At 41.7% G+C, this 22,030-nt stretch overlaps 1 protein-coding gene and 1 long non-coding RNA gene across 2 annotated transcripts in view; one reads left to right on the plus strand and one right to left on the minus strand.

The window, feature by feature from the left end:
* The window catches only part of LOC109511937 (uncharacterized), a 204,860-nt gene extending 193,235 nt beyond the window's left edge, over positions 1-11,625 (minus strand). Inside the window, exons 1-2 of the long non-coding RNA XR_002167416.1 lie at positions 11,469-11,625; positions 1,964-2,122 (exon numbers count right to left, since the gene is read on the minus strand). This is a non-coding gene — a long non-coding RNA (uncharacterized LOC109511937). The remainder of the gene's footprint in view (positions 1-1,963; positions 2,123-11,468) is intronic.
* Positions 11,626-16,052: 4,427 nt separating this feature from the next.
* gpr101 (G protein-coupled receptor 101) lies at positions 16,053-21,368 on the plus strand. Its single transcript, XM_019863321.1, has one exon. The coding sequence runs from the start codon at positions 18,493-18,495 to the stop codon at positions 19,846-19,848; it is 1,356 nt and encodes a 451-aa protein (XP_019718880.1). The 5' UTR covers positions 16,053-18,492; the 3' UTR covers positions 19,849-21,368.
* The last annotated feature ends 662 nt before the right edge of the window (positions 21,369-22,030 follow it).

The raw sequence follows: 22,030 nt of genomic DNA on the forward strand, positions 1-22,030 counted from the left end.
CTGACAAAACCAGGCAAACCGCAGGCACGACAGGCTATTGTCATGGGCGCATCCATCTGGATCAAGGCCATTAGAGGATATTTGCACTTCCTCTGTGGCTCCTGGCTCTTTTTTTTTTTTTCATGGTTTTGTTTTTTTTTGACATGCAGCAGAAGGAACAGGCCTGACTCATCAGTAGTAGGCCAATTGAGATGCAGATTGACCAGAGGGACAGTGTGGAAAGGGGCAGCGCTCCTGTCAAATCCAGTGATGGACACCCACGTGGGGGCGGATGGCTGGCTGGCCTGCAGTTTCGGGGGGCCGGCTGCAATTGATGGGACGTGGCGGGGCAAGCACCCTGCGTTGCCGTCTTTTGTGCCCAGAGATTTCGGAGGATGTATCGCAATGTTGGGGGATCTTTGGTTTCAGCACACTTCTGATGTCAACTGCCTGCCATGTACACCTAAAACAACAACTTCTCATCTGCTCACATACCTGAACTAGAAAGCAAACTAAAAATGGACCATTGACCTTTTCTTAATGTGTTTAAACAATAGGGCCACATTTTGGCGTGTACAAAATGTGGTGCCGTACAGGGAAGCATTTCTGGGCTTATTTCTGCTCGAGATTCCGTTTATTGACATCTTTTCATGCAACAGAAAGAGGATTTTGTATATTTTGAAAATTACAATCCAATTCTCATTATGAAAGGAAGTGATCTTACCGGGAGTAAAAGTGATGCTATTTTTATTGACTTATATAATGCAAGTTTTGTGTCGTTTTGTTCTCTGTTACCTTAATTATAGCCATTCTTTGCTCTGGTTGTATTCAAATTGGGTTAACATTCTGAACATTTTAAAGAACCACACTACACTGCTTACAAAGTTGAATTTGGATTTCTAATTTTATTATATTATTTTTATGGCGGATATGTTGTGATTGGCAAGAAGGGAGTCAAGGAGGAATAGAGTCAATAGATAACATGACATGACTTTATCGGTAATTGCATACTACGAAAAAAATGAAACATGGCAGCACAAACCGTCCCACATTCATCATCTGACATTTAAAATCAATATTCATCATATAACATGACAAAAAATAAATACAACATATTATACAAGTCAAGGATGCTGATTGTCAAATGTATTAAGATGTGTTTTGCGAGTCAAAGTTGCCTATGAATTCGTTTTCCTCTCATCAATCAATCAGTGGACGGAAAAATGCAGACATCATCAATGTCCACCTCGGTAGTCCTGTAAGTACAAATTTGAAATCGGATTCGTTACAGAAACAGTCCTACTGTAATATAGTTGACATGACATGAGCCACTACTACTGATTCTGATGGGCCAGGGCAGGTTCGATTGACATAAACATTTTTGACTGACAGATACACTTGAACGTACCTGCAAATACATTCGAACGAACTTGAAGGCTTAACCCTTAAAAACTGCTTATACCAGTCAATACCCTGTGATATTATGGGGGGATGCTCTGTTTTCAGCACCTAGCATACAAGTATGTTCAAAAGTATTTGCCAGGCCAATGGATTTACTCCACAACGGCAGTTGCGGACAAAATTTAAAAAAAAAAAAAAAAGTCACTTGTTTGTCAAGCTGCCACTTGTATTAGAATTTTGGTTATACTTTATAAATGGAGGTAAGCTGTATGCAGTATCTTCAAAAAGTCCCCTTTTGAGACCTATCCAGTAGAACCAACACGTGGACGCGTTAGCTGTCAATCCAGACCTGCATGGATGTAACATATACGCTTGCCGCTGTGTGCTCAGGCCCCGGCCGCTGTGTCGGAATGCTGACGGTGCCACCCCCTACGCCCCCACCCCGATATCAGTCTTCATTTGATTAAGACTGGAAGCTCGGAACTCCAAAGCAGACATGTGATGCTGAGGCGGGTGGGCTGACATGAAGGCGCAGAGTTTGATAGGCAAAAAAAAAAAAAGTTAAGGGATGCGGGTGAGTTACCTGTGGCCTGGGCTCCAACTGGGAGTAATTTGGAACAGACTGCTCCCAACTGCTCCCAAATGTGTTCATTAGGTTGCGATTGGACTGCGAGCGCAGGTGGGGAGGGCCTGCTCAGCCTGACGCTGAATAGTCCTGATTGTGCCCAGCATAAAACGCCATCTGTTTCAATGAGAGGCAGAGAGCGAGAGACTCACAAGGAGGAGGGCGCTACCCGTGAAGACTCATGTTTTATGATGTCGGGAGGTGGCGGGGATCTTGAAGCAAGGTACACGAATAAGAATTTTTAACATCTGAACCAGGGGCGGGCAAAGTATGACCACCCATGGCCTGCTACATTTTTTTAACCTGGCTCATTAATTTCATAATAGTAACATATAAACAATAACAACAATATAGATGCAATAATATGTAACATTGCATAGTTGTACATTTAGTAATATTTATGAATGAAAGCAATAAGCGGATTTTTTTTTTCTGAAACGTCATGGCTGTGAATTACAACGCATAGTGAAATTCGTATTAGACAAACTTTTATAGGTGTAAAAACATCTCAAAACAAAAAATGAAAGTATGTCACAAAAGTATGTAAATTTCCCCATTGTGGGACAAATAAAGGATATCTTAAAACTGATGTGCTTAAAAAAAATGACCTGAAATCAACGTCAAAAATATGTTTAGGGATACAAAAAACCATCTTGGATTAGAATTAGCAGTTCACCAGTGTAATAGTTAAAAACACTTTCTTTTTAAATAAATTAAAAGATATATATTATTGACATTTTATATCGTTGTCATGGCATGGAAAAGTTACCAACATAGTTACCAAACAACATTTAAAGGCAAAAAAACCCAAAACCCAACAACATTTAAAGGTAAAATACAACATTTAAATGCAAACCAATTTCAGAGATTTTGAAAACAGAAGAATGCAAGTCATTTAAAAGCAGTAGTAGAGACATAATAATTAAATTACATTGATAACATTAAAACACATTATCACTATTTTAAAAACATTTAAAGGATTTAAAAGTAAAAATAAATGGGAAATAAAAAGTTTCTAAATTTACTAAACGACAGGACTGTGAAATAATTAACACTGTTTAAAATCAAAAGGTATGGGGGTGGGGCAACGTTTTTAACCTGAATTTAAAAACATTCACTCAGGGCTGACTTCATTTCTACTGGCAGCTTACTCCATTTGCATGCGGCATAACACCCAATTGCTGCTTCACCGTGTTTGCTTTGAACTCTGGGCTCCCCTGATTGACCCAAGCCTGCAGGCCTCAGAGCCCTCCTGGGTTCATATATTCAATTATCATTTTCTCAATGTATTCAAGACCCAAACCGTCCAGTGATTCATAGACCTGAAGCAGAATATTAAAATGTATTATTTCATTATATGGGGCTAACAAAATGGTAATCAAAGTTCTTTATACACCGCAACGCCTTATTTCCATGGGAAGCGAAAGAGAAGAAGGCCCACTAACGTCCGCTAGGCCGACTTTTGAAGTGTCTTTATCGGGCTTGGCAGCACGGTCTCTGCGTGTCCAAGCCCGCTCGCAATTGTCAAGCCTTTATGCTCGCCAAGGTGTGTCCAATGCGTCGGGGCTTTGTGCGGCGAGGGAGACGACACATCGCATTCTGTCTTGTGTCTTGAACGAGGTACGGCGAAGGGCGGGGGAAGTTGAGACTGTGAGGGATGTACAACAGAGGGCGGTGAAGGAAGGCGGGGGGTGCGGGGGGGATGGACAAAAGGAGAAAGTTGAAGAAAGAAGGCGGCGGATCTTCAAAGGCGGGACGCACAAAGGATCTTAAAGCGTTACTTCATGCAGAGTTGTGCCAGATGTAATTGCGTGATTCCGGGAGAGCGCTCCACCCTCGGACACCGGTGAGGGGACGAGGCCAAGGGAGGGAGGACGGGAGAGTTGCCTTCAATAAACAAACAATAGAGGGAAGGCCTTGGAATGTCACTCGCAATGGCCATCATGCAGCCAAAACGAGCAGACGCCATTAGAAAGCCACAAGGATTCATAAGAAGACACAATTAAGCTGAGTGCATAGCGGGTGGAAAGCAGTTAGGAGAGGTATTCCATATTCTAGCGTCCTGAATTATCTCCTATGCACTCTCTCTTCACTGCTTAGACAGTTAAGTGCATTAGTAGAATGACTAGGTTATGGCGTAGTGGAGCAATTTTGTCTTACTAGTAACATTTTTTTGGACTACAGCCTAGTAGGACAACTTGAGAAGTACTAGATGGTAACTAGTAGAATTGCATCAATTCACAGTACTGGTAGCACATACAGTAGCTATCAATTAGCGCACTGATTTGCCTCACTCGTAACATGAACTGTAATCACCCGACGAGTGCGCCCAAGTTGTTATTCTAGGCAAGGCAAGTTTGTTTATAACGCACATCCATAGTGAGGACAAGCGGTTTGGAAAATGGGGTGGGGGGATTTTATACACAGGCAACTTAATGTGCTTCACGCTAGCAAAACCACAACGCTTAAAAACGTACAAACAGAGTAGCTGAAGACATTCAAAGGCAAAGAGAACAAAAGTACCTTGTTTAAAAAAAAAAAAAAAATTAAATGCATCGACACTACTTATGCGCATTTACAAACAAAAGATTAAAAGCAAAGTGAAGAAATAAAAAGTAGCTTTCTAAAATTACACACAGTGAAATTGATTTTTAAAACTGCTTCAAATCTGAGGAGAAAAATGTTTTTAACCTGTATTTGTACTTCTGTTGGTAACTTATTCCATTTGTGTGGTCCATAACAGCTAAATGCCACTTCACCATTTTTGCTTTGGAACCTGGGCTCCACTAATTACCCGTGTCTGCGATCAATTAATATTTGCGTAATGTATTCAGGACCCAAGCCATTCAGCGATTTATAGACCAGAAGAAGAATTTTAAAAATCTATTCTCTACTATGCTGAAATATCTTACAAGTGATGAAAAAGAGCGTACTAGTACACGTCCAATTCCGTGCACTAGCTGGATGTCCCGTGACAGTTGTACCACTTCTGTACGACATTTCTGTGTAGTAGTAGAACAACTACATGTTACCAGTGAAACTTAATTCCAACTAGTTGACAATTGTGTGCTTCCTAGTACTACTGGTGACATATTTCTACCGGTTATCATCTAGTGCTTCACTCGTGGTGTGCAGACGAATGCCCAATTTTGCCTCACTAGTAGGATACAGAATAAATGCTGAGGGCTCCCATCATCTAGTCCCATCGACCCAACTCCTCCGCCCCCGCCGATCCGGGACAGGTGTTGAGTGTGCATTGTTAAACATGTTCTCCAGGCACAAGCGCTGCGTCTGTCGGGTACATTTGCTCAGCCGACTCGGCTTCCCAGCATGGGTCCATGTTTGCCTTCAAGATGCCGAGCGGCGGTGGAAGCAGCGGAAGGGGCGGGGCCATCACTTTAGGGCCTGCAGATGGAGCTCCCATGGGAAAGACACGCCCCGGTGTGTCGTGGGGACGGCGATTGCGACAAATTGTGGCCTATTTATCTTTGCATCGGGCAGATTTGAGAGACGAGCGCTATATGGTGGCAGTGAACTCAACTCAAGTACCTTCACAATACAACACAACGCACAAAATGCTGAATTGAACATACATTATGTTGCAGTGTTATTTTCCTTTTACCAACAAATATCACAGTACTCGTAGTCATATATTCTTTATCCTCTGCGTATAATGACTCATATTAATGCCACACTGATGAGCTGAGAGGAGTTGAGATATCTCAATGAACAGTTTATCTGCTATTGCCTCAGGTGCATGAGGCGGGCGAATGAGACAGAGCTGCAAAATGGCCAGTCACCTAATGCAACATAAAAGCTGTCATTCTAATTTAAAGCTCAGCTTTCATTCAGGATGTATCACTTTAGCACACTTCCTTGGCACCAATTACATGTACTGTACTACTTTTATATTTAGACACCACTGTGCTAAAAACTTCAAATGAATTCCTCTTTACGAATAATATAAATTGTAAATAAACTACATCTAGTAAAAAAAAATGGCTATGATATCTTCAAAATCCCAAAATGAGTCCGTTTGAGAAATTAGGGAGACTCTTGTTCAAATTAGACAAAATGAATGAGAACCGAACTACTTAAGTGTTACAATCAATGAAATTACTTTTGAGGGGCAAAATAATAGAAATGACAGTAAAAATACATAATAAAATATGATATAAAATCTACTAAAGTACAACTCTTACATTTGCCCAACAAGGTCGCTGAGAAAGTTGTGTTTGTTTATGAATAATTAATTTTTAAACCGCTTGCCTCTATTTGTTGACTTGCACAATTAGAATGGCCACTCATGGCGAAGTGAAACCAGAGCCGTGATTAAAGTCGGGAGGAAAGATTCCTTCTGTGTATCCAAGCGATATAAAATGATACCTTGCACAGCAGGGTCACCAAAGCTGGCAAATTATTCTTTGCATATCAATAATTAGGCCCATGTGGGACATGGAATAATTCAAAAACCTCTTTTCGATTATAGGGGTTATTTTTGATGGGCCAAACATAGGTTACTGCCTTTAATTAATTTTATAGATTTTAAAAAAAGTACAGCAGAGTTTTTTTTCATTATACTCTCAAGGGAGTTGTTATGCCACATACACCGTATATAAAAAGTCTACACACCCCTGTTAAAAATGACACGTTTTTGTGATATTAACACTTTCGGGGACAGCGGTTACTACAGTGGACAGCTTATCATGTTATCAGGTTACCGTTATTGGTGCATGAAAGGGTTAATAAAATGAGACCAAGATTTTCCACCATTTATGTACACTAAAAGGTACTCGTATGCACGAGTGCTCATGTGCGCCCTCATGTGCAGCAAAAAATATGTCAGCCCGTGTCTTTTATCTCTCCGCATGTACAATGAATTTATCCCACCGGTGCCATCTAAACGTAACATACAGTATTTGTATGAGCATTTTTTTCCATACGTGTGCTGTATGATGTCCACATGTAAGCGATCCCCATGCACACAGTACAAACACACCATTTCCTCGTCACGCCACAAAGAGTGAGGGCAAGCAAGCGGGTGTCAGGGGTCACAGCAACCCAAGGGTACCTTGAGTTTCATCCCAAAAACCTTGAAGACTTTTCAAAGCCCCCCCGCTGCCCAACCCCTCATCAGAGAGCCCCCCAGCCCCCCGCCCCAACCAGCACCACCCTCCCATGCCTCCCCTCCCGCAGCACATATGCACCATCCAACACTCATGTCCCCGGTATGAGAAGCTGGTGGGGGGGCACCTTTCCTTTCCGTCATAGATTTCACAAAGGCTATTTTTTTTTCCTACTCATGTCGGCGTCAAAGCCGAGCTGGAGAAGGTTTCACCCCATGAGGGATCATTACTCCCGACCTCCGTGGCCTTGTTAGCTCGGGTTTGTGTATACACACACACACACACACACACACACACACACACATTTCAAATATTCGACCACCTTTATTCAGACACAACAAACCACATCAAACTACAACATGGAAATAATGAGCGTCGTTATACACCAATGGTCACATCCTTTTATGCGTTATTTTTGCATCCGGCATTCATTGCATAAGAATGTGACAGCGCCAAGGCTGAGTGACATGAAATAGGTCATGATTTTTGTACGTCGAAAGCAGTTGTCAAATCTTTATTGCAGTAAATATTTGTACTAAAAAAAATATAAAAGGGCTGTTAATTTTTTGGCACAGATTATTTGATAGGTGACTCGAGCTATGCCATGTTATCGTTGCGAACTCGCTCCTGTTTAGCTTTTCTTGTTGATGCTACCCTGTGGCTCACATGTTGCATTCAGGAGCTCTTTACAAGTGTTTTCATTTTTTATTTGTATGTTTGTTTGTCCTGTTCAATAAACAAAATTAAAGCGCATCAGCAACTGCGTCTCTCCTTGCCTTCAGATGAGGGTTTTACAGTACCGTCATTGGTGCTTTTTTTTTTTCCACTTCACTTGAGTATCTGAAAGTCGGTCTTAACTCCAGTTTTGGCTCGCAACACAGACAAAAACAAAAATTTTAGAGAAATGTCAACCAACCAAATCGGAAAACAGTATTTACTTCTTTGTAATTTTGTTAAAGCTCATGTCAACTGGGGACTCCTTCCGCTGTATTTAGTAGCACTGATCTGTAAGGCAGACACCATTAGAGGCCAAGGGCACCCCTTTGGGTTTTGGACAGACACTCGACGTCGTATTACACGAGAAAGCTGACGGGAAACTTAAGGTGGCTCCGCTATCTATGAGCAGATTACACTTTATCCGCGATGAAGGGCTGAAAAGAGGGAGAACGCGCTTCAGTCAAAGCAGCTAAACGGCGGCGAATTAAGATGTTGCCGCGTGGAAACGAGGCAGTTATGCATACATAACGTGTCGAGGCCGGGTGCCCCCCCGCTGGGCGCAGGCATGACAAAGCCCCTCTAACTGCAATACCTCGGGGACAGCTAATGATTAATTAGCTTGTGTCATTAAGTGAGGCAAATGTCAGCAGAGCTTCCTGGGGAAGCTGTCAAAGCATGTGGAGGATTGCGCAAGTTTACCCCCCTCAGGTACACTCTACTGAGGGGCGAACGAAGCGGGGAGTGGGTGAGGGGGTTGCAGGCTTTGGATGTTAAGGCGAACCCTGACATCTAGTGGCCAAATGTAAAACGACACAGAGGTTCAACATAATACCACACCAAATCGTAATGAAATACTGTATATATATATGATACAAATCTGTCCGTATTGAGTTTTGTCTGATCCCTGGTACACAAACTACAAAACGTATTTAATTTTATGTGATTTAATACATGTCATTTGAAATAGATAAAACCTGCCTGAAATATATATATTGTTTTTTAAAACAAACTTAAAGTTTCACTTTTCCAACATCAAGCTGTATCCATTTTGAGCCTCTCTGGTCCACTAAATGAAAAAAATGTACATAATTTGATTTAATGTATACAAGAGTAGAGTATCCCTATCAATAATATAATTTATTTTTTTAAAACATACTGATGCATAGAGAAAATATTAATTATATTCTCGCAATGTACATCTAGTACAGTACCTACACACACACACACACACACACACACACACACACACACACACACCATATTGAGTGTCTCTGATCCCTTGAAGTAATTAATCATTTATGTATACATTTCATTCATGAATTTTTTAAATTCAAAACAACTGTCACATTTCTAATACAAAACTCATCACTATACTGCACGCGACAATTTGTCACTTCCAATATACATTAATGCATGCATCCCTGATCCTCAAAATAAAATCTAAAAAATAATAACGAATTAAAAAAAATAATAAAATCTTAAATGATAACTAACTCCCATCCCCCAAAACACACACACACACACACACACACACACACACACACACACACACACACACACACACACACACACACACACACAAGCTATGTATCTAAAGAGATACTTACGTGATCTCCAAATCGAAAACTTCTTCACATACTACATGTACACGCGCACAATAAACTTGTATCAAACTACATGTACACGCGTACAATAAATTTGTATCAAACAAGCAGAAGGGGACTTTGCTTACCAAAGCGGCTTTGGTGTTCCCACTCAATCCGGCATCACTCCCAATTCAAGATAATGCCAAAGAAGCCAACTCAAACTGTGCGCACATACACTTTTATTGTGAGCGTTTACTTCCAGTTATTCAGCATCAAATCTTGGCCTGCTCTAAAAACCACAGCACGCGCAAGTGAGAAGGCCTTTGGCTTCAACCAGGGAGTGGCAGCTAAGCACACACACACACACACACACACACACACACACACACACACACACACACACACACCTTCCTATCTGTGTTAATTCACATCTGCAAGCACACAAATGCTCACATAGACATATACCGTATACAAAAGCACACCTGTCAGGGCCTTTCCACTATGTGAGCAAAAAGCAAAGAAGTCTAACCCCCCCTTTTACACACACACACACACACCCACACACACACACACACACACACACACACACACACACACACACACACACACTCTCTGTATGTGGTATCCCATGTCTGCTATATTAAAGCAAATCCATTCAGCTCCCGCTTTCCCATCTGAAATAAAGGAATGAGCAATTTTCACATTAGGCGAGCGAGGACACATGCAGTTTCTCTCTCTGTGGACATAATGAATGGGATCAGATTGGGAGGGGGGCCAGTGCAGTTGGAGGGGTGTCTGCGGTCTAATCTGCCTTTGATGGTGAATGGTTTGGGTTCCACAATTCACCAATAAAGTCGGTACGAATGCACGCAGATGGTTGTTTGGCAAAATGGTATGGAAAAATTTGATAATTTAACACCATACAGTGGACATAAAGTCTACACACCCCTGTTCAAATTTGTGGTGTAAAACCATCATTAATTTGACTTATAACCAACTCAAATTGTAAGAAAACAAAAAATGAATTCATGTTAAAGTCAGCGCACGTATTTACGAAAGAGCAGGTACTTGCCAGCAATTTCTGCAGCTCCTTCAATGTTTTTGTTGGCCTCTTAGCAGCCTGTTGTTTCTCCACTTGGTGATGACTGTGAACACTGGACATATTTTAGATTTAACACCTTGGAAGTGCACCCTTCACTTTTGAGAAATGAGATTCCCTCTGATGCTGTACAAGTTCTCTGAAGACTTGTGCTGTAGGATGTTACTACAAAACTGTGGGGAGGGAAAGCCTACTAGACCAGCTGAATTGGATTTTGGGTTGATTGGGTGTTTTTAATGGTTGGGGGTGTGTGCTACTTCTATTTCACATCAGTTTGAATGTCCCCTAACCTAGTGTGTCGGCTCACATTACTGTGCCGTGAGAGCTCTAAAGGTGTTCCATGGGAAATTATTAAATTTTACTGAATTGGTGGGAAATGTATTTATTAATACCGAATAACATATCTTTGTCCATCTATCTATGCCAGCAATTTATAGTGACAGAAAGAACAAAAATATCATCTTCTATTAGATGGCAACAAGGATGAAATTGACATATGTATCCTGTTTTTGTGACAATTTCATTTGGTGTTGTGTCGTGCGATATTTCAAACTCAAAATATGTGACTTGGTTCAGTAAAGGTTGGGAATCACTGCCCTAAACTATAAACTTACCCCAGCGGTACGTGACATATGTATGATTTATATGTAAAAACGGAGTCCAAGGCTACATACACTAAAGGGGCCTCCCGCCTGTGTGATGTCCATTGAAAAAAGGAAAGGAAGGCAAGCAGGAGCAGTCAAATGGAATGACTGAATTAAAGTGGTAAGTAGTGGTCCGTTTTTGGCAGCATAACATGCCACCTACGTCCTAAAATAATTAGATTGAGGCCTTGTGGACTGGAGTGTCTGCTCAAAAAAGAAGGAATGACCTTGGCGGTGAATGGAAGCCTCACATTAAAGAAAAAAGAAAAGAAAACAACATTATTTCCTTACGCTTGAGGTTTGTTGTCTTTTGTAGTGAGTATAGCCATTCACCATTCGCTTTCATGCAGCTGTGCCTCCTCTTTGTGGCCTTTCACCGTGAATGCAGAGAGGGAATGTGTCAGTCAGAGGCAGGTAGACCTCATTGCAAGTTAATCTCCCAAAAGAAGCTTGTTAAAAAAAAGCACTTTTAAATTCTTGAAAGCATTTTTCTCTCACCTCCTTTGTCAGTTTGAAGAGCGCGAGTGCACGGCCGGCGACAACGGCGGCCAAGTGTGGCGGAGTAATCACCTTTCTGGGGAGAAAACACTAGTAATTACTTTTAAACTGTTTGGGCTCGGGAGACAACTGCTATTGTGCTCAGAAATGAAAGGCTGACGCTCACTCTCAATCTGTTTGTTTACAAAGATTTTGCCTTTGCTGCATGCACCGCCATCACATATGTATGTGTGCAATTGTTTGTGTGACCACTAGTTTGACCCATTTCTCACTCAGAGACAGGAGGCCATCAACCACAAGGAAAGGGTTCTATGTTCAGGTCAGCTTCAGGTCAAGTTCATTTATTTTCCCACCACTCCATTAGCCAGTCATTCCCAACCACTGTGCACATTCGTGTCAGATCAAGTGCACAAGGGCTGGGTGATTACGGAACGAAATTATTATGAGGATTACTTTGATTGATATTGAAATCGTGATCATTAAACGATTAATCATTGACTTCAAAATGTAATATTTAGTGAACTACTAAAACTCAACTACACCAAACTAGCATCATAGCCTCATAACCATTCATTCGATTAATCCTTGAAATCTGATCTACAATTTGAAACAACAACGAAATCTGAACTACAATTTGAAACAACAACCACAACTTAAAATAGGAGCAAAGTCCAATAGGAATATACTACAATTGCAATTTTAAAAATAAATAAAAATAAATACTGTACTGCTTCCTGGTGTGCGCGAATTGGCCTGTGAGGGGCAGTGTGTTGTCTTGCATACATGGAGTACACACATTGAGATAAGAACAGTAGAAGAAGAAAAATGCTCCAAAGAGCTCTACTGTAAAAATATACCTCGTTTTTCGCATATTGGGAAGAATATGTGCCTTTAAGTGTTGTTATGTTACCTGTGTGGATGCGTTCCGACAGCGTTTGTGTGTGAATATTCCTTATTTCAAAGAATATCACTCCCGTAGTTTGATGCTAACTGACCAGTAGCACGCCAATGCGATGTTACATTGACTTTAGCATTAGCTCAAATATATATAATATATAAAATTGGTGTAATCCTTTCTGTTGTGTGATTTATTTTTGCACTTAACTAATGGGGGTCGTTCAAAAGTTGAAAGGATGCCACGTGACGGCAGAATCATGCTTGCTGCACGAGCAAAAAGCTGCATTCAGGGTTCTTTCGGAACGTCGAAAACACCACGCCCTTCTACACGTTTTTTTCGGTTATGTTTTTCAGAACGTGGGAAGCCAAAATCACGATTAAATTCTGATGTAATTCTAATTTTAGTCAAAGTGGAAGTCAAGTTATGTTCTATGTGCCCCGACGAGTCTCTATTCGGCCTTTGTATCCCGGATGCAGTGTTTATATATGGAGCGGTTTCATTCAAATTGGAATACTGTACAAGGATCCATGTAAACCCGGCCAGTTCAGGGCCTATTTGAAACGCTAACGTTTCCTTGATACCCTAATTCGTAAGAAACCTGACTTTCACGTAGAAACACTATCTCTGAAAACTGAATATTATTATTTTGTGGCAGTCGAAAGGAGCACACACGATTGTCTGTAGAACACGTCTTTATTCCAAGACTGCCAACAAGTAGATCTGAACAGTTACAACTTGTGCCACAATTCTTGACATAACCACGCCCCCTACCACATGCCTGCTGGGTGAGAAGCATGGTCCTAATGTCCGCCATAATTTATAAATTACTTAAGTATTGTTTTTGAAGGTAGAATCTGAACATTGCGGCGTAAGAATAGAACATCCGCAGTTTATACAATACAATACAATACATGCTGATTTATATAGCGCTTTCACAACAGCGGCAGCTGTAACAAAGCGCTTAACAAAACAGTTAACATAAAGTAAAATAATAAACACAACACATAACATAAAACACGGACAGTCATGCAGTCCTAACCACTTTTCCGGGACACGCTTTGTTGTTTGAAGCAGTTTGAGATGAAAGAGGAGAGAATCAAATATTATGTACGTACAAGCAATAATGTAAGCAATAATGCATTTGATTTAAATGAAACTGGAGACAAGTTCAGACGCACTGAATGGGCTCTCCTTCTGTCCTGTGTTTCATTGTGTTGACCAATAGGTGTCAGTGAGTGGCAGGAAATCATGGATGCTCCACTCCATTTTATGTGAGGCTTAATTGGAGCGTTTCTGCGTCAGGTCCCTTTGAAGCCTACTACTCGTGCACATAATAAAGAGCAGCACTGGCTCCTTTGTACTTGTCATTTGCAATCTGAATTCATCACATCAAAAGACCTTTCTGATGGACTTGAAATAAAACGGCTCATTACAAAGTGTTGATTAGTGGATGGCACAACATGTCAATTACATTTTGACTGGAAATCGTGAATGAAGCATATCTTAATACAAGCGAATACATTTGTTTTGCGCTTGTATGACAGCATATAAACTGTTTGATTTGTTAGTATGCGTTGTGTAATATTAAAAAACCCTTTCGGGGGATGCTTTGAGCTTCAAAGCCACTTAAATTGCAGTGCAAAATGGAGCAAAAGTGAATAATATCCACCATGCTGACACTACAAATACAAGTCTTGGCTTGTAAAAGCCTAACAAATGATACAAAGAGTTTTCTTTCTTACGTTATTATTGGACAATCAATTGAAATAGCTTAACTGTGCATACATACAATGCATCAGAAATCTTAAAGAGAAAAAAATCAAACAAATTTCTAAACATCTAGGCAGGTGGATTTTTTTTTTAATTATGGTGCTATTTTTTTTAATAAGCACAGCCCTATAAGAAGTGTTTCTTGATTTTTCTTAACAGAAGAGGGTCAAAATGTTAAAAGAAATAGTAAATAGATAAAGAGAAGGCTACAAGTACAATTATAATTAAATACAATTACATAAAATAAAAATGTAATTCTATAATGCACTTAATATCTTTCTAAACTTTATCTTTGCAAATGTCACACCTCTTCTAGTGAATGTCATTAGTTTATGCAAGTGTGGACAGTGAGCATCGTCATTATACATATGCTCATGAATATAACCTATGTTAGGAAACATGAATTTGCAACAGATTTTTTTTTATTGAAATAGTGTTTATATTAAGATGGTAATGTCTTTACCACCTTTCAAAATGTCCTCCAAAACCTACAAACAAAAATTAAATAAGAAAACAAGAGAAGCGAGCTCACACGACTGACTTTTTTTGACTTTTATGGAGGCAGCGCTTGACCACCAAGCAAATGAATTACACTGGTCTTTACACTCATAACTGCACTTGATCTGTGCATTTTGCAGGTCACATATACAGTACCGCCCATGCCCAGGTCAACAAGTTCGCTGTTAGCCAATGCTAATTTGTATCAACATTGCAGCTCTGCTTACCTTTTTGGGTTTGTCATGATACTGCTTCTCTGCAATTCCTTGGCCAAACTATGCTATCAAACATCCATCCATCCATTTTCCGATCCGCTTATCCTCACAAGGGTCGCGGTGGGTGCCGGAGCCTATCCCAGCTGTCTTCGGGCAGTAGGCAGGGGAGACCCTGAACCGGTTGCCAGCCAATCGCAGGGCACACAGAGACAAACAACCACTTGCGCTCACACTCACACCTCGGGACAATTTAGTGTTCAATCAGCCTGCCATGCATGTTTTTGGAATGTGGGAGAAAACCAGAGTACCCGGGGAAAACCCACGCAGCCCCGGGGAGAACATGCAAACTCCATAAAGGGAGGCCAGAGCTTGAAAAACAAATGTTTATTATTATCCTCGGTGAGCACTTGTGGGCTTGCTTTTGGATCCGCTGAGGTTTCGAAATTGCACAGGAGGTCTGATCAAACCCATTTTTATTGTTTTTTGTTTTGTTTTTTTTTGGTAGGTATCACTTGCAAATATTACTCAGAAAGAAAATATGTTTTGTACGGGAGTGTAGCTCTGTGACTGAATACCCATCCATTGTCCCTCATACATATTCCAAAAATTAAATGAAAAAGCATCATCAATATAGAGTACAGGGAAGAAAAAGTGTCATTTAATACAGTAATAAATAACAGATGCAAACTGTTGATCTTCCAGTCGGTTCTTGCACCCCTGCACCATATAAAAATTGGAGTGCTATTCAGCTCGGGTTGCCCCTGACGGCCAGTCATGCAGTTTTAAATGAAGAGCACATAAACAACTGATTGAATCATGCAGGGGAAGATGAGTGGGACGTTTTAATGAGGCTGTTTAGTTTATACAATACAATACATCTTGATATAGCACTTTCACAACAGCTGCAGCTGGAAGTAAGCACTTTACAGAACATTTAACATAAAATAACAAATATGATACAACCAAACACATACAAAATTCCAGAATTGTAGAACTATTTAGGCACCAAACAAACTTAAAAAAAGTATTTTGGAAGGATTTGGTTTTAATTATAATTTTAGTGTTAATGTAATTACAGTAACAGGGTTGCAAATCAGTGCTAATGTCAGCATTTTGGCTCCAAAGTACATGCTAACTGTGTTAGCTGCTATGCTAACTCATCAAGAACAAAATTTGCTGTACAATAAAAAAAGGAAAAACGTAATTTAAGTGTTTTTCAGAAGACATATGGGTGGAAATATTGAATTGACATGAATGGTAGGATGTTATATTTGAAATGCAAGTTGCAATACGGCTGGACAAGAGTAAAATGCCATTAGGAGGTGCTCAAGAGTATTTTACTTTAAATACATAGGAATCACTTTCCCGACGTAATCATCTTCACGACTTATACTTATTGTGTCAGGACAACTAAAATTGTAAAAAGTGTATGATTCTATATTTTGTGAAGCCAACTATTTAAAATTCCCAGTTCCCGTTCTGGAATGACCCTTAAAGATATTGCTTATGTGTTCACACTGAGGATAACAAAAAACAAATTAAACCATTAAAAAATGGGTGACGGGTACAATCCGAAGTGTCAGACATGGTGTTGAAAGCGTGCTAGCACACACAAAAAGGAGGGGGTGGATGTTGGATGATGAGGAGGGGGCTGGTGACAAATTTCCAGCCGGTCCTCGTATCATGCAGGTGTCCTCGCTTGTGGATGTGTGACACCTCGGCGACACGAGCGGACCGTTAAGTCGGCAAAGCGGATCCGATCCTAAATATTTGATGAGGCTGCAAATCCGAAAGAGGAAGGATGTGCTCGTCTGGATGAGAGACCCCCCGCAGCGGTGAAGACGCGCGGCATCTGCTCGCTGCCATCGACCGGAGCTCCGAAATGGAGGCGGGGGAGGTTTGGGAGAGGAGGTTGAGGGGGGCGGAATGACGAGAACCGAGCCACCTCGCCGGAACCGACTGCTCCAATATCATTTTGAGGGGATAAAGACGTTATTTTGTGCACGCCAGCTCACCGACGTTCGCCGCTGCGTGTGTGGCGGAGCGTCCATTGTGGACGTTTGCGTGTGTGCTACTGCAGATGTGAGCTACAAGAAGGCCCTTTGCATCTGGCTGCTGCAACATGGACTGTTTGTTACATCAAATCGTTGTTGATTACTGAACTGATAGTCAAACCATTTGTTATACTGATAGTTCCTCCTGACTTTGGGGGAGAAAGAGGCGGGATCACCCTGGACTGATTCGGCTTTCTGTCAATCACCGGAGGAGCACCAGACATTCACACCCGAGTGCTGTTTTAGGGGTTAAGTCGAAACGTGTAGTTTCATATATGGATGAAAAAAAAAAAGTTACAATATTTTGGGTGGAGATGTGAGCTACAAAAGGCCTGTTGCATTTGGATGCTACACAATGGACTCTTTACATCCAATAGTTTGTTGAACTGATATTCAAACATCATTTTTTTTTTATGCTGCTGCTTCCTGCTGACTTTGGGTGAGATGAGGATGGAACACGCTGGACTGATTATCTGTCTATCACAGGAGTGAAGACCACATATTCACACATAAGTGGACCGAGTGAACATTTTGTTAACATTTGCGACAAGATTTTTTGCACCTGGACCTCCATGCTCCACCACGGACTAATCGCATATCCAGTGGCTCTCCTTCAACTGATATTCGAACATCATTTTTTTAATACTTCTAATCACGAGGTCAAAGCTGGTTCTTGCTGATTTTGAGATCACCCAAGGCACACGGGATCACCCAAGACTGACAGTCACAGGCAGGAATAGCAGCAAGCGAGACCCTAATTCACACCAATTTTGTTTCCATGGCAACAATCAAGTAAAAAAAAGACTTTTTGTGGACAGACATTGACGAAACTATTCCCGTTCCCCCCCCCCCCCCCCCCCAAAAAAAAACAGAGTGAAAATGCTGAAATACGAATGCCGAGCCTGGAGTTGGCGAGGTGACCTATTTGAAACCTTCTTTTGAATCCGTACTTGGATGTTAGTTTTCCAGCAATGCGATTATAAGCAGCAACACTGCAACAATCATCTATTATGGTTTTGTCTGGGACATTTTTCGCCCAATCGCATGTCAACATTTCCTCACATGACCGTTTGCGCTGTTTGTACCGTAGCGATAACGCAGTAGATTTTGAATGTTCCCATTATCAGGATTGTTATCATGTAAGCCAACAGCCATTTTCCTTGACCTGACTTGAACAACGGTGGCGTGATTGCACCTTTCGGTCTTTGGTAAACCTAATATGTTTTTGGCCTGTGAGAGGAAGTGCTCGATGTGCGCACAAAATGCAAACTGATGACCCAAAACGGTTCCATCCCGGCATCGAATCCGTAAACTTTCTCCAGTAGCATGGAATTGAAATGTATCCCGTGTTATTCACAATGAACTAACGAGGCCATAACAGGATGCCGCCGGCAGGCAGAGAGACGCCAATTATGCCAAGCACTCAGGCACCCACCGTCGCCCCCAATGTAACCGACGTTCCCCGGGATTCCGGTTATGACTTTCTCGGTGGAGATCCGGTGTGGGACTCGGTGACCAACAGCGTTCTCAAGATCACGCTCATATCCGTGATCGTGTGCGTCTCCTTGTTCGGGAATGTGGTGGTGCTGCTGGTTTTCCAAAGAAAGCCTCAGCTTCTGCACGTGGCCAACCGCTTTGTCCTCAACCTCCTGTTGGCTGATCTTCTCCAGACGGTGTTGGTCATGCCCTTTGCCATCGCCGCCACCGTGCCGGGCGTTTGGCCTCTGGATGCCAGACTGTGCCAGGCTTTGGTGGTGCTCATGCATCTTTTTGCGTTTGCCGGCGTCAACACTATCATCGTCGTCTCGGTGGATCGCTACCTTGCTATCATCCACCCCTTGTCCTACCCCACCCGGATGACCCCTCATTTGGGCACGAACCTGATCATCTGCACTTGGGTGCTCAGCGTCCTCCAGAGCACGCCACCCCTGTACGGCTGGGGCGCCATCGACTTCAACCACCATCACAAGATGTGCTCGGTGGTGTGGTCCTACAGCCTGTCCTACTCGGTTGTAGTCGCCACCTTCTCCTTCTGGCTCCCGGTTCTCGTCATGCTCGGGTGCTATTGGATGGTATTCCGTGCGGCTAGGAGACAGAACGCCCTGGTGCACCCGATACAGACGCGATCCTACTCCCAGCCCTGCCCTCAGGACTTTCCAGGACAGATCAGCACGCCACCACAACAGGCGAGTTCACCGGACGGCCCCTCATCGGCCAATGGCTACCCCGCCCGTGTGAGGCACCGACGCTTCCACTACCACTGCAAGGCGGCGCGTGTCGTCTTTGTGATCATGGCGTCTTACATCCTCAGCATGGGACCCTACAGCGTACTCAACACCATATCCATGAGCGCCAGAGAAGTCGTACCCGCCTGGTTGTCCTCTCTGGCTTTGGTGCTCTTCTTCCTGCAGTGCTGCTTGCACCCGTACATCTACGGCTACATGCACCGCAGTGTGAGGAAGGAATTCCTCGCTTTGTTCTGCGGGATATTCTGCAAGCAGGGACAGAGCTCGGCAGCCGAGACCTGCCTCACCACGGCAGCGGAGGGCCGCACCGGGGCGCACTCTCACTTGCCGAGCCTGGCCGGCAGGGTCTTTCCATTGCAGACTTGGGAGGAGTGCACCACGTCGTCTTCGCCCGCTTTCGAAAAGAGGTCGAGGGACAGCCGCAAGGAGACCACCACGACCAGTGTCAGCTCGGACCGGGAGCCCACCGTCCATGGCAAACAGAGTACATAAAGACGTGAAATTTTGGATGTATCGATCAAACTGTACACTGCTCCCAAAGAGTTAAGAATATTTGACTTTCAGGTGAAATTTTAGGCTGAAATTCAAATGGATGATACTTAATACCCCTCCTTCGCGGTCCCACTAGTTTTTTTATACAGTTCATAACTTTATATTGGGTGTAAGTCCATTCTCACCCACTAGATGGCGGCACATTTATTTAATTTGAGATGTAAATTTGACATGTGAAGAACAAAAGTATTTCAGCACAGGCTAGTTTTTGTTGAAAATTATTGAATGTAGTCCACGGAAATCCTGATTTTTATGCCTACAGAAATTGACTGTCGTACGTTTATTTTATAATGCACATTTTCGGGCACGATTATTGATGTAGATTGTGAGATAAATTTGCTCGTTTGGGAAAAAAAGATTTGTTTAGTGTAAACCCAGAGGGATTGATATAGTTACACGGTGCAATATTTTTTTTGTCATCATTGCTCTTGCTTTCTCTCTTAATATATTTTATGTTTTAAAATGTGATTATTATTTTGAAGGTGTATAAATGCTATGAAAACATGCATCTAAATAGGATATGTCTATATTGCGGATTTCACTTATTGCGGAGCAGGGTCTGGAACATTACCCCACATGGAGGGGCAGAATTACTGTGTCATTTTTACAAAGGTTGTGGTGCACCCAAAATATCCCTAACTTTTTTTGTGAGTTTATTTGAGCTAACATTTCACCGATTAAATTATTGTTCGGGATTCTTATCCATTATTTAGGAGTAGCATAAATTGGCAGCCTTTACTTTTTTGAGGTGAAAACGTACAAAGACACCTTGGCGTTCAATCATTGGCTTGATGTGGTACAGGACCTGCACCTTGAGAAACAGAAATGGACTATACTCCCATTTTCTGATCAAAGTCAGAAAAAAGGCCCCGATTCTCTTGTGTTTCTGAAAGATTATCCTGAACGATTATGTGGTGCGGGTCATTCAGTATTAACAATCGCAAATGATGATGTATGTAGGCAACAGCCAGATCATAGACTCCACAAATGTGACGTAAAATGGAATAATTGCCAATAAGTAATGGACCTGAAGCTTCATTCTCAAAATTAGTTAAAATGTTCACAATTTGGTGTGTGCATAGACATACAGTTCACCGTTTTAGATTTATTGTGGCTTAGGCCAAATGTAAATGTCTGCTGTTGTTTGGTAAATTATATTGGATGTTTGAAATCTCAACAGACATCCTGCTCGTCGATCCGTCATGGTTAATATTTAAGCGAGACCAAGTTTTGCCTCCAGCCAGTCGTCTCAGGGTGTGTTTTCGAGAGTGATGTCTGTACGAGAGCTCATGTTTGGAATAAATCTGGTTGAGCCAGTGAAGAATTTCACTGCATTGTAATTCAAACAGGTTTTCAGAGTACCTTTTTACAAATCTAGAGTGATTCATTGTGCATGTCAATCACACAAGGGACTTATCGGCCGTATAATAAAGGTTTGTCATAATTCATTTTCTTTCACTCAAGCACACAAAAAAAAAAGGGTTGTTTACTTACGTGACACACGCAAAGCTTCATCCCGTGTGTAACAAGTCCAAAGATGAGATTGTATTCAATTTTTAAAGGCATCACCAGTAACACGTGAAGGACCAGCATGACTTCCTTGTTCTCAATTGGTAACATTTTTAACCAATGGATGGTGTGAAATAATTAGTGATGCACAATATGAAAAATTCCAACAGATACTGATAATTTACTGATTTGTATGGCTGATATGCTACCTGAGAGAGAGAGAGAGAGAGAGAGAGAGAGAGAGAGAGAGAGAGAGAGAGAGAGAGAGAGAGAGAGAGAGAGAGAGAGTGAGTCAATGACATTTGAAAGAAATAAGGAATTACTTCCCGGTGTAATTGCAGAGATGTCACTGGATGTTTTCTGTCTTTTGCAATAGTTGATTGCTGTTCATTTCAAATGGGATGAGGTACGAATTCTGTAGTTTAAATTAGCAGTCACCACTCAAACCCATCTCAAACCTGTCAAGAGACTGTTGCACTCAAAACTGAATAATTGGTAACAGTACTTGCAATCCCTACATGGAACAAATCATTTATAAATAGTTGAGCACAGTAAAATTTACTGAGTGTTTAGAAATCTGATGAGCAGTTGACGCAAGCCGTATTTCTTAGTT

The sequence above is a fragment of the Hippocampus comes genome, unplaced genomic scaffold, assembly GCF_001891065.2.
Source record: "Hippocampus comes isolate QL1 unplaced genomic scaffold, H_comes_QL1_v1.1 scaffold381, whole genome shotgun sequence".
NCBI classification, from domain to species: domain Eukaryota; kingdom Metazoa; phylum Chordata; class Actinopteri; order Syngnathiformes; family Syngnathidae; genus Hippocampus; species Hippocampus comes.